General features: G+C 43.0%; 1 protein-coding gene across 1 annotated transcript in view; it reads left to right on the top strand.

Annotated features, from left to right (window-relative positions):
• The window catches only part of LOC126355804 (facilitated trehalose transporter Tret1-like), a 113,531-nt gene that overhangs the window by 79,300 nt on the left and 20,070 nt on the right, over positions 1-14,161 (top strand). The window contains exon 4 of the mRNA XM_050006227.1: positions 13,002-13,310. Coding sequence (XP_049862184.1) covers positions 13,002-13,310 — 309 coding nt within the window. The remainder of the gene's footprint in view (positions 1-13,001; positions 13,311-14,161) is intronic.

The raw sequence follows: 14,161 nt of genomic DNA on the forward strand, positions 1-14,161 counted from the left end.
TGGGGGGCGAAATAAATCACGATGGTTGAAGTAGAGAGGATATAAAATGTAGACTAGCAACGGCAAGGAAAGCATTTCTGAAGAAGAGAAATTTGTTAACATCGAGTATAGATTTAAGTGTCAGGAAGTCGTTTCTGAAAGTATTTGTATGGAGTGTAGCCATGAATGGAAGTGAAACGTGGACGATAAATAGTTTGCACAAGAAGAGAATGGAAGCTTTCGAAATGTGGTGCTACAGAAGAATGCTGAAGATTAGATGGGTAGATCACATAACTAATGAGGAGGTATTGAATAGGGTTGGGGAGAATAGAAGTTTGTGGCACAACTTGACTAGAAGAAGGGATCGGTTGGTAGGACATGTTCTGAGGCATCAAGGGATCAACAATTTAGTATTGGAGGGCAGCGCGGAGGGTAAAAATCGTAGAGGGAGACTAATAGATGAATACACTAAACAGATTCAGAAGGATGTAGGTTGCCTTAGGTACTGGGAGATGAAGAAGCTTGCACAGGATAGAGTAGCAAGGAGAGCTGCATCAAACCACTCTCAGGACTGAAGACCACAACAACAACTTCATATCTAAGAATTCATCTATTGAGTAGGAGTTGTCATTCAGAAATTCTATTAATATGCTTTTAAATGTTGGTTGGCTATCTGTCAGACTTTTAATACTATTTGGCAAATGACCAAAGATTTTTGTGTCGGCATAATTCAACTCTTTCTGTGCCAAAGTGACATTTAATCCAGAACAGTGAATATCATCCTTTCTTCTACTGTTGTATCTATGCACTTCGTTGCTATTTTTGAATTGGGATGGGTTACTAATGACAAATTTCATAAGTGAATATATGTATTGCGAAGGTACTATGAATATCCTGAGTTCTTTAAATAAATGTCTGCAAGATGATCTTCGTTGGGCTCCAGCTATTATTCTGATTACACGCTTTTGCACAATGAATACTTTCTCTCTTAGTGAGAAATTGCCCCAATATATGATGCCATATGAAAGCAGTGAATGAAAATAGGAATAGTAGACCAATTTACTGATATGTTTATCACCAAAATTTGCAATCACCCTAATATCATACATAGTGGAACCTAACCGTTTCAGCAGATCAATTTCTCATCAGTGTAACCACCGAGAAATTTTGAGTATTCTACCTTAGCAACAGACTTCTGTTCATAGTCTATATTTTTCAATGGTGTTATGCCATCTACTGTACAGAACTGTATAAACTGTGTTTTCTCAACATTTAGTGAGAGTCCATTTGCAGAGAACCACTTAATAATTTTCTGAAAGACATCATTTGCAATTTCCTCAACTGGTTCTTGCTTCTTGGGTGTGATTAATGTACTTGTATCATCAGCAAAAAGAATTAACTTTGCATCTTCATGAATATAGAGTGGCAAGTCGTTCAAGTCGTTAATATATATTAAGAACAATAAAGGATCCAAGACTGAACCCTGTGGGACACCATCCTTCATACCTCCCCAGTTAGAGGACTCTGCTGGTTTTTGTAGACTATCTGTACTGTTAATTTCAACATTCTGCATTCTTCCAGTTAAATATGAATTAAACCATTTGTGCACTGTCCCACTCATACCACAATACTTAAGCTTATCTAGATGAATTTCATGATACACACAATCAAAAGCCTTTGAGAGATCACAAAATGGGTGATGTTTGGTTATTAATTGCTTTCAATATTTGATCAGTGAAACCCTTTTTGAAAACCGAATTGACATTTTCTTAGTACTTCATTTTTACAAATATGTGATGCCACTCTTGAATATACTACTTTTTCAAGAATTTTGGATACAGCTGTCACAACTAAAATTGGGCGGCAGTTGTTAGTATCAGATCTATCCCTTTTTTCATGCAATGGTTTAACAATAGCATATTTCAGTCTATCTGGAAAAATTTCCTGTTTCAGTGGGCTACTACATATGTCGCTGAGAATCCTACTTATTTGTTGGGAACACGCTTTTAGTACTGTGTTGGAAATGCCATCAATTCCATATGAGCTTTTACTATTGAGTGAATTTATTATTTTCCTAATTTCAGTAGGAAAGGTGGGTTGAATTTCAATTTTATCAAATTGTGTAGGTACTGCTTCTTCCATATACTGCCTTGCATTTTCTAATGAATAGCTGGAACCTATTTTCTCTATGACACTTGAAAAATTATTATTAAAAATGTTTTCTACTTCTCATATCTTGTTAACAAACTTTTTATTGTGTTTGTAAGAAATACAGTCTTCCTGTGCTCTCGCTTGCCCTGTTTCCCTTTTCGCAATATTACAATTTGTTTTAATTTTATTATCAGATGTGCTAAACTCAGACATAATGCACATACTTCTGGACTTTTTAATAACTTTTCATAGTACAGTGCAAGGTTTTTATAATGTTTCATAGTTTCGGGATCATTACTCCTCCTAGCTATGAGATACATTTCCCTTTTCTGTTCACAAGATATTTTTATTCCTTTAGTAAGGCATGGCTTTTTACATGGTCTCTTATAGTTATATTTCACTGTTTTCTTAGGGAAACTGTTTTCAAATATACTCAAAAAGGTATCATGAAATAGGTTAAATTTTAAATTAGCATCATGTTGCCTGTACACCTCATTCCAGTCTAACTGTTGCAAGCTGTCCCTAAAATTTTGAAGTTTTAAATCGTTAATGGAACGCACTATTTTGGAGGACTGTTTTGCATTACTGTATGGAGCTATATCACATACTTTAACTAGGTGTGCGTCATGATCAGACAGACCACTCTTAAGAGGAAGAGCTATTATTTGATTGAATTTATCTTGGTCTACGAAAAAGTTATCTATCAGTGTGCTGCTTTCCTGTACCAGTCGAGTAGGAAAATCAGTAACTGATGTCAAATCGAAATAAATGTATGGCGTTCGTGTATTTCCGACGAGCATGCGGTAAAGTCGGAAAGTGAACTAAGGCGACGTTATTACCAAATGGGTCCAAACAGTACCAGTCTACAGTTATTCTGTTCTTGGCTGTCGAAGGGTGAGCAATAGTAGACATTCGTCGGTGAATGAAGAATATGTATGGGGCAAATTCTCGAAAACCACCATTGTGGGATGATGCGCCAAGTTCTGTGCTGCTTCGTGATAACGCAGGTCCCCATATCGTAACGCAGAAGTTATAACAACTGAAGTGGGAGATACTGGACCACTCACCCTATAGTCCTGATCTATTTCCACAACATTATCGCGCCTTCGGGTCCTTTAAAAAAAGGTCTTGAAGGGACGACGCATCCTTTCGGACGAGAATATACAGCTGGTAGTTACGGACATCTTCATGCAGCAGGACCAGCATTTTATCACCCTGGTGTTTCGGTCTGGTGATTATCTCAGTGGTGACAGCTATTGGCATACCGATTCTGGACTGTAGGGCCATTGAAAAGCAAACTGTTTTACTGCTCTGATACTATCACTGGAAAAAATATAAGGTACCCATTTGAAAGAGAAAGTTGTGTAACATATGATTTTCTGCCTGTTTGCTAGTTTCTGTGACGATTGTGTACGCCAGGGAAGGAAGTTAACCAGGCTGGAGGTGATGGGCCACTCATTCCCTAATCCCCCTAAGCGGCTTGTGGAGGAGACCTAAACTGCTGACTCAAGAGCTGGCGATTTTCATAGACTGACTGGTGTCTCCAAACACCTGCTGTGAACTAAACGTTTCAAAAGCCCTCGTAGCAGGCACTGTTTTGCGGTGAAGTGATTGGCGTCAGCGAAAAATAAACAGTGAAATTGCCTGCATGTATCTGCTGAACCTGGCTGCACCGAAGGCCACGAATGTTAAATGGTTTGGTGGAGCAGCTTGGAGCTCGAAAACCAGAGGAGTCTGCTGTCAGCATTCGTGGTCTTTTCCCCACTCCCCCCCCCCCCCCCCCCCCCCCTGAGACAGAGGCCACTAGTTTGGTTGTGTATTGTGGGAATCACGAGAAGGTGATCCTTCGTAACTAACCGACTGTTTTCTTGCGTTAGGAAAAATCGAGAAAGTTCGGAAGTGCGACAGCAGTGCGAGGCCGGGGATTTCACGTTGAGCCATTCCAAGTTTCTGTCCCAGTGTTGCCGTTTAGCGAGTCTGGAGACGCACAGTAGGTACAGGACTACAGTTAACTAGATGAGTCAAGCACCTGGCTGGATGGCGGTGTTTAGTAGACATGACAGACTTATCTATGTTGTCATTCACGCCAATAAATTACAGGGTTTCCGGAAAATTCCTTTCTAATTGTTACCTAATAATTATACTGTGGAACTCCTAATTCAGTTTCCCAACCAGACGTGGATGAGTCAACATCTGAATCGAAACCGTCGTAGACTGGAAGCGGTACGTTTCCGGACATTGATTCCCATTCAATATATTATGTACTCACTCTTCTCTAGAAGTCCTAGACGTTTATAAGGGGAATTTCCGAACACCCTATACATTCGTTCCCGTAGAATTCTGAGTGATGTGTTTTTGTCTCACTCTTTCACTACTGACTTTTAACTGCATTCCTGTTTTGTTGTTGTGGAGATTAACGATCAGGTCCTGTTTCGTAGAACACTGTCGGCAGCTGACAGATAGCAAGCAGATCGTCTCTTCGCCTAGTGGGAGAACGTCTTAACGCGTGTGCTGATTACTTTGGAATGGAACCATTCCGTTGCTCCATTGTGGCGGATGTTCGATTTTTATTTCACTGCTCTTATATTCCCGTCTTTGGTAAAGGGGCTGGGCAAAATGACGTAAAATGTCATTGTACTGTAGACTGGCCGGCGGTATGTCAATCTGACCAAGAACTCAACACTGAACATAACTACACTCCTGGAAATGGAAAAAAGAACACATTGACACCGGTGTGTCAGACCCACCATACTTGCTCCGGACACTGCGAGAGGGCTGTACAAGCAATGATCACACGCACGGCACAGCGGACACACCAGGAACCGTGGTGTTGGCCGTCGAATGGCGCTAGCTGCGCAGCATTTGTGCACCGCCGCCGTCAGTGTCAGCCAGTTTGCCGTGGCATACGGAGCCCCATCGCAGACTTTAACACTGGTAGCATGCCGCGACAGCGTGGACGTGAACCGTATGTGCAGTTGACGGACTTTGAGCGAGGGCGTATAGTGGGCATGCGGGAGGCCGGGTGGACGTACCGCCGAATTGCTCAACACGTGGGGCGTGAGGTCTCCACAGTACATCGATGTTGTCGCCAGTGGTCGGCGGAAGGTGCATGTGCCCGTCGACCTGGGACCGGACCGCAGCGACGCATGGATGCACGCCAAGACCGTAGGATCCTACACAGTGCCGTAGGGGACCGCACCGCCACTTGCCAGCAAATTAGGGACACTGTTGCTCCTGGGGTATCGGCGAGGACCATTCGCAACCGTCTCAATGAAGCTGGGCTACGGTCCCGCACACCGTTAGGCCGTCTTCCGCTCACGCCCCAACATCGTGCAGCCCGCCTCCAGTGGTGTCGCGACAGGCGTGAATGGAGGGACGAATGGAGACGTGTCGTCTTCAGCGATGAGAGTCGCCTCTGCCTTGGTGCCAATGATGGTCGTATGCGCCACAATCAGGACTGCATACGACCGAGGCACACAGGGCCAACACCCGGCATCATGGCGTGGGGAGCGATCTCCTACACTGGCCGTACACCTCTGGTGATCGTCGAGGGGACACTGAATAGTGCACGGTACATCCAAACAGTCATCGAACCCATCGTTCTACCATTCCTAGACCGGCAAGGGAACTTGCTGTTCCAACAGGGCAATGCACGTCCGCATGTATCCTGTGCCACCCAACGTGCTCTAGAAGGTGTAAGTCAACTACCCTGGCCAGCAAGATCCCCGGATCTGTCCCCCATTGAGCATGTTTGGGACTTGATGAAGCGTCGTCTCACGCGGTCTGCACGTCCAGCACGAACGCTGGTCCAACTGAGGCGCCAGGTGGAAATGGCATGGCAAGCCGTTCCATAGGACTACATCCAGCATCTCTATGATCGTCTCCATGGGAGAATAGCAGCCTGCATTGCTGCGAAAGGTAGATATACACTGTACTAGTGCCGACATTGTTCATGCTCTGTTGCCTATGTCTATGTGCCTGTGGTTCTGTCAGTGTGATCATGTGATGTATCCGACCCCAGGAATGTGTCAATAAAGTTTCCCCTTCCTGGGACAATGAATTCACGGTGTTCTTATTTCAATTTCCAGGAGTGTATAAACCTCAATATCTCGAATTACTGCAACGTGTTGGAGTTGTTGCTTCTATATTACACAAATCAGTGTCTTCCATTCTTAAAATTAAAAGAAAACAATTAAAATACTGCAAGTCTAAATGAATGGGGATTTTCGCCTTGTTATACGCAGTAGGTTAAACTTACTAATACTGAGAGATAACTGCCAGTCATTACACCATGCATTTCTTTCCTGCAAATCCTCATTAATTTGTTCACAACTTTCGTGTGATATTACTTTCCTGTAGACTACAGCATTATCGGAAAACAGTCTAATGCCGCTGTCAATACCATCAACCAGATCGTTTATGTAAATCGCAAAAAAGTAGCGGACCTATTACGCTGCCCTGGGCCACACCTGATGTTACACTTGTTTCTGTTCGAGTCTCCCCATTCAGGACGACATACCGCTCTCTGTCTGTTAGAAAACTTTCTATCCAACGGCATATGTCATCGGATAGACCGTAAGCGCGCACTTTTTGGAGCAAGCGACAGTGCGGAACTGAGTTGAACGCCTTTCGAAATTCGAGGAATATGGCATCAACCTGGCAGCCGATACCTGGAGCCTGTCGGTGTCTTCCACAACTTCACTGACTTTCTTCCTGCACATCTAGCAGTAGGCTGCGCTGCAAAAGGTGGTCATTCAAAACTTTGACCCGTGGTCACATTAATATGACTGAACAGTGTACAAGTGCGAAGATCACGTAGCTGTTTCCCAGAAATTATCTCGACATATCACCTGCCTGTAAACAGCAGTTCTACTCGATTATATAGATGTTCCTGCAATCGATGAGTGACGGACGCCAGCACTTCTTTCACTATTTGATAATATCTGTCCATTTAGATTTAAATTTTGTGTTCTGATAAGAAATCTTCGATTCAAACAGCTATCTGAAGTGATATTTAGCAAGCGCGCGACACCTAGATTAAATGAGACTTTGCAGCGTTATCAAAGTCTTACATAAAAGCCGAACCGGAAACCATGATGAACTCCCTCAAATTGAGCATAAAAATCGGACAGAATTCGACAGTATGTGATTTGGCAGTACAGTTCGGTAAGCTACCTCCAGACAGTGAGGTGTGTTGAGGTCCTAATAAGCACACACAGCCGCAAACTCGCCGACAGATTTTTAAATTCAGTGAGAAGTGGCAGAGTGATTTACATATACATTGACTATCTCATTTTACCTACAAATCGCCAATAAGGAGGTGTCTATAGCAATTTTAAAGCAGAAGCAGCATTCTAGAAGGGTGGCAGAATTAATAATCTGAAACAAACGATGTAGTGTTTTTCATTTTTTTTATGTTCCACGCGTTTCAACTTGTTTTATATGCTGCAGTTTCCCTCGTTGTTGTAGTCTAAACAATTTGGCGCCTTTATCTATTCAGAAGCTCCGCACGCAAACCTACGCTTTGTCGTAACTTCATATTTTTGTTTGATTTTATCAACAATTTTTGGCAGTTCTGATATTCACTATGTTGTCAAGAGTCTAAAGATACTTCTTCGTCCTTTTTTCCTAAGTGTCAGGCATGTAACCGGCAGCGTTTGGGATCACCTTATGCCACTATAACCGTAGACGTGTAATCTTACGGTAGACGTACTGCTTATTTATAACACGATGAAGGCAAAATTTGTGTCACTCTTCTTTGAACGTAATGAAAAGTTGCTGCTGGACTTCTGGGCAAACTAATTTGAAATCGCTTCTGCCGCTCTTAACTGTTCCCGTAGACGTACTGTGACAGTTTACACGTGAGCTCTGCGAAGACCAATCCTGCACATCAACCTTTTTTGAGTGCACTGTGCTATGGCCGTTGGATAGCAGGTTTATCTTGTTATTCAGCAGAGGTACTAATATGAAGTTCAGAGTTAAGAAATATTTTCTGAAAGTAGTTGTCTGATACGAAAATGTACTATTTAGAAGAGAACAAAATGATTTGAAATGCGGTGCTACAGAAGAATAATGAACTTTAGATGGGTAGATCGAAGAACCACTTTAGACAAGTGTATTTTGGCACAATTTCACTTAAAGAAGGGATCATTTGGCAGAGAACACTCTGACGCATCAAGGAATCGTCTATTTGGTTATGGTGAGGAATGGTTGAGGGGGACGAAAATTGTAGATACAGCTTCCTGCAGTAATGCAGAGGTGAAGAAACTTGCACAGGACAGACAAGAGTGGAAAGTAATGGTATTCAGGCTTCGGGGAGGACCGAGCGAGGTGACGCAGTGGTTAGCACACTGGACTCGCATTCAGGAGGACGACGGTTCAAACCCGCGTCCAGCCATCCTGATGTAGGTTTTCCCTGATTTCATTAAAGGGCCTCATGCAAATTCCGGGATGGTTCCTTTGAAAGGGCACGGCCGATTTTCTTCCTCATCCTCCCCTCATCCGATGGGACCGATGACCTCGACGTCTCGTCTTCTCCCCCATATCAACCAACCAACCAATCTCCAGGGAGGGGACTACAACAACATTTTTGGTATTTGTAGGAGTAGCAAGATAGATAATCTTTATCACTCCTCATTAACGCGGCAATAACAAGGGGAGGTCACGACGTTGGAATCACGGACTTAACTCAAACTTTGTACACCTTTAGTAGGCCATTAAAACAACATAAGGTGCACCGCCCTAGCAATTCACAGAAAAACGCAAGAGAAATATTTACGCGTCTTTAATTTACGAGGGTAATCCCAAAAGTAATGCCTCCTATTTTTTAAAAGTACATAGACCTGTTTATTTCTACCATGGTTTACATCAGTTTACAGCTTGAAAATTTAGTTATATTTCGACGTAATCACCATTTCTGTCGATGAATTTTTGTAGACGCTGTGACAGTTTTTGTATACCCATGTCACACCAGTTCGCCGCCACACTGATCAGAAAGTTATGAACCTCTTCTTTCACCTCGTCGTCGGAGCTGAATCTCTGGGATTACAATTAACGCTTACAGGCACTGTGAGACTCTGAAAAAACTCAAACGGGCAATTCAGAAATGGAGAAGAGGAATGTTGAGCAAGGGCGTACACATTCTCCATGACAACGCTCGCCCACACAACGCTCGGCAAACCGTTGCTCTCCTGCAACAGTTTCAGTGGAACGTAATCACCCACTCTCCCTACGGTCCTGACTTGGCGCCCAGTGACTATCACCTGTTCCCTAGGTTAAAAGAACATTTGGCCGGAAAGCGATTCAGCTCCGACGACGAGGTGAAAGAGGAGGTTCATAACTTTCTGAACAGCATGGCGGCGAGCTGGTATGACATGGGCATACAAAAACTGCCACAGCGTCTAGAAAAATCATCCACAGAAATGGTGATTATGTCGAAAAATAGCTAAATGTTCAAGCCGTAAACTGATGTAAACCATTGTAGAAATAGACAGGTCTATGTACTTATAAAAATAGCAGACCTTGCTTTTGGGATTAACCTCGTAAATTATATTTCTGTGCAAAGGTACCGGTCGCAAGAATTCATTGTAGTCATGTTCGTGCAAGGCAAGATGACGAGGCGACGGTTCGAATTCCGCCAACACTTCTTAACGCATATTTTTTCATCACTGGTCTCATTATTTAATTTATATGACGTTTGAAAGGTAATATAATGAAAGAAAATCACATGTATTTTGATGAAGTTGTAGTGAATTTCATATGTTATTTGATTACTTACTGTAGGTAATTAAATTTTCAAGGACTAGGGGTAGGCTTTGAAAGCCCATGTCAAAACTCGATAAATAATGATGCGAATGACGTTACTTGCAGTCAGTGATATAGTAAGTCACAGTGTGCCAGACCAAAAAGGTAATGTAGAATTATTTGTCGAATGTGCTCTCGACATCTCACGTTGTTGTTGTTGTTGTGGTCTTCAGTCCTGAGACTGGTTTGTTGCAGCTCTCCATGCTACTCTATCCTGCGCAAGCTTCTTCATCTTCCAGTACCTACTGCAACCTAGATATTTCTGAATCTGTTTAGTGAATTCATCTCTTGGTCTCCCTCTACGATTTTTACCTCCACGCTGCCCTCCAATACTAAACTGGTGATCCCTTGATGCCTCAGAACATGTCTTACCAACCGATCCCTTCTTCTAGTCAAGTTGTGCCACAAATTATTCTTCTCTGCGATTATTTTCAATACCTCCTCATTAGTTATGTGATCTACCCATCTAATCTTCAGCATTCTTCTGTAGCACCACATTTCGAAAGCTTCGTTCTCTTCTTGTCCATACTATTTATCGTCCGTGTTTCACTTCCATACATGGCTACACTCCATACAAATACTTTCAGAAACGACTTCCTGACACTTAAGTCTATACTCTATGTTAACAAATTTCTCTTCTTCAGAAACGCTTTCCTTGCCATTGACAGTCTACATTTTATATCCTCTCTATTTCGACCATCATCAGTTATTTTGCTCCCCAAATAGCAAAACTCATTTACTACTTTAAGCCTCCAATTCGCAATCTAATTCCCGCAGCATCACCCGGTTAATCCGACTACATTCCATTATCCTCGTTTTGCTTCTGTTGATGTTCATCTTATGTCCTCCTTTCAAGAGACTGTCCATTCCGTTCAGCTGATCTTCCAGGTCCTTTGCTGTCTCTGACAGAATTAAAATGTCATCGGCGAACCTCAAAGTTTTTATTTCTTCTCCATGGATTTTAATTCATACCCCGAATGTTCCTTTTCTGCTCACGATGCAGGATGTTATTTGTCACGCAATAATGGAAACCACGAATTGAAACTTCATTCAAATACACGTCGTTTTTTTATTATATTCAGCGTCAGACGTCATATAAATTAAATACTGAGACCAGGAATGAAAAAAATTCGAGCGGTCGCCTCGTCCACGACCTGCTAGCCGTGCACGAACGCTGACCACGTGACCACAATGAATTCTTACGGTGGGCACCTTTGCACACATACATGATTCACATAATAGCCTCGTAAAACTTCTCTTCCAATTTTCTCTGAATTGCTAGAGTAATGCACCTTACTGCCTTCACATTATCTTGTTTTAATGGTCTACTAAAGATGTTTGAAATAAATCCGAGAGCCCAATGTCATGGTCTTACGAGTACTGCATTTACATTGGAATAATTAGAACCTATCCTCACATTCCTATACGGTGCAACGTCTGGTTTTTGTCACATCCGAATACCCCATTAATCTGCATACTGCACGATTTGACTAGCCGATTAAAAGGAGACCACAAAGAGATCCTTTTCAAACTCTGTCAGGAGCTGACGTCGCCGTCTCACAAGAGTACACGGCATCTACCTATCCTTCACAGAGATCACCCAACATCTGATACAGTTCACGTTCATTCTACAGGGTCGTCCATTGATCGTGACCAGGCCAATTATCTCACGAAATAAGCGTCAAACGAAAAAACTACAAAGAACAAAACTTGTCTAGCTTGAAGGGGGCAACCAGATGGTGCCATGGTTGGCCCGCTACATGGCGCTGCCATAGGTCAAACGGATCAACTGTGTTTTTTTTTTTTAGTGGGAACTCCTATTTTTATTACATATTCGTGTAGTACGTAAAGAAATATGAATGTTTTAGTTGGACCACTTTTTCGTTCTGTGATAGAAGGCGCCGTAATAGTCAGAAACATATGGCTGACAATTTTAGACGAATAATTAGTAACAGGTAGGTTTTTTAAATTAAAATACATAAGGTATGTACGTTTGAACATTTTATTTCGGTTGTTCCAATGTGATACATGTACCTTTGTGAACTTATCATTTCTGAGAACGCATGCTGTTACAGCGTGATTACCTGTAAATACCACATTCATGCAATAAATGCTCAAAATGATGTCCGCATAGAAATATGGTACGTGAGCAATCGATGTTGATGTAGCATTCTCAACACCGATGTTTTTGAGATTCCAGATTCTCGCTCAATTTGTGTGCTACTGATGTGCGGATTAACCGCGACTGCAGCTAAAACACCTACTTGGGCATCATCATTTGTTGCAGGTCATGGTTGGCGTGTCACATGTGACTGAACACTTGCTGTTTGCTTAAATAACGTAAGTATCCGCGAACGGTCCGGACACTTGGATGATGTCGTCCAGAACACTTTGATCACAATAGCAATACATCAACATGATGCCGACCTTCTCCCCAATCGGTAAACGGCCCATTTTAACATGAATAATGTTCGCTTCGTGAAGCAAATATGTCCGCACTGACAGAATGTTACGTGATACCACGTACTTATACGTATGTGACTATTACAGCGCCATCTGTCATAAAGTGAAAAAAGTAGACCAACTAAAACATTCATATTTCTTTACGTACTACACAAATATGTAATAAAAATGGGGGTTCTTACTTTAAAAAAAACGCAGTTGATATCCGTTTGACCTATGGCATCACCATCTAGCGGGCCAACCATAGCGCCATCTGGTTTCCCCGTTCCAGCTAGACGAGTTTCGTTCTTTGTAGTTTTTTCGTTTGATGCTTAATTCGTGAGATATTTGGCCCGGTCACGATCAATGGACGACCCTGTATACCCTACCAGGCCTGGTAGCAACACTAAACACCAACAACTCCAAAGCACTCTGCTGGCCGTTCTACCTGTAATAGAGAACTGCAGGTCTTATCATTTACATATTCGCTAGTAGTGTGTGCGTGTACAAAGTTCCAATAACGTTCGGGTATGTCTTCCGGGTGGTGCACATTTTTTGTCAGGAAGCGTGTATTTATAGATTAACGGACATTCTCACCTCAAAAGACGGAATCCTGCTGCTCGCAGAAAGCCGTGGAGGACTCCAAGGTGAACGAGGCGTCGGTGCTGGACCTGTTCCGGTCCCGGCGCTGCCGCCGCGCTCTGGCCATCTCGCTGGGGGTGGTGTGCGCCGAGCAGCTGGCGGGCATCAACGCGGTGCTCTTCTTCAGCCAGAGCATCTTCATCGCGGCGGGCGGTGCCGTCAGCGACAGGGTGGCTCCCATCATCATCAACGGCATCATGCTGGTGGAGGCGTGCATCGTGCCCTTCCTGGTGGACCGCGTCGGCCGCAGGTTCCTGCTGATCTTCTCTTCCAGCGGCATGTCTTTCGCTCTGGTGAGTCCACGAGGGAAAAGCTGGGTGGCCTATGTTCCGCTCGGAGGACGTGGAAAGAAACGAGCACTAAGACGAAAGTTTGGATCATATCGCGACCCCTATATCTACATCTACATGTACATGATTACTCTGCAATTCACATTTAAGAGCGAGGCAGAGGGCTCATCGAACTACTATCATACAATCTCTCTACCATTCCACTCCCGAACAGCGCGCGGGAAAAACCAACACCTAAACCTTTCTGTTCGAGCTATGATTTCTCTTATTTTATTTTGATGATCATTCCTACCTATGTAGGTTGGGCTCAACAAAATATTTTCGCATTCGGAAGATAAAGTTGCTGACTGAAATTTCGTAAATAGGTCTCGCCGCGACGAAAAACGTCTTTGCTTTAATGACTTCCATCCCAACTCGCGTATCATGTCTGCCACTCTCTCTCCCCTGTTACGTGATAGTACAAAACGAGCTGCCCTTTTTTGCACCCTTTCGATGTCCTCCGTCAATCCCACCTGGTAAGGATCCCACACCGAGCAGCAATATTCTAACAGAGGACGAACGAGTGTAGTGTAAGCTGTCTCTTTAGTGGACTTGTTGCATCTTCTAAGTGTCGTGCCAATCAAACGCAACCTTTGGCTCGCCTTCCTCACAATATTAGATATGTGGCCTTTCCAAATGAAGTTGTTCGTAATTTTAACACCCAGGTACTTAGTTGAATTGACAGCCTTGAGAATTGTAATATTTATCGAGTAATCGAATTCCAACGGATTTCTTTTGGAACTCATTTGGATCACGACACACTTTTCGTTATTTAGCGTCAACTGCCACCTGCCACACCATACAGCAATCTTTTC

This window comes from Schistocerca gregaria, chromosome 3, assembly GCF_023897955.1.
Source record: "Schistocerca gregaria isolate iqSchGreg1 chromosome 3, iqSchGreg1.2, whole genome shotgun sequence".
NCBI classification, from domain to species: Eukaryota; Metazoa; Arthropoda; class Insecta; order Orthoptera; family Acrididae; genus Schistocerca; species Schistocerca gregaria.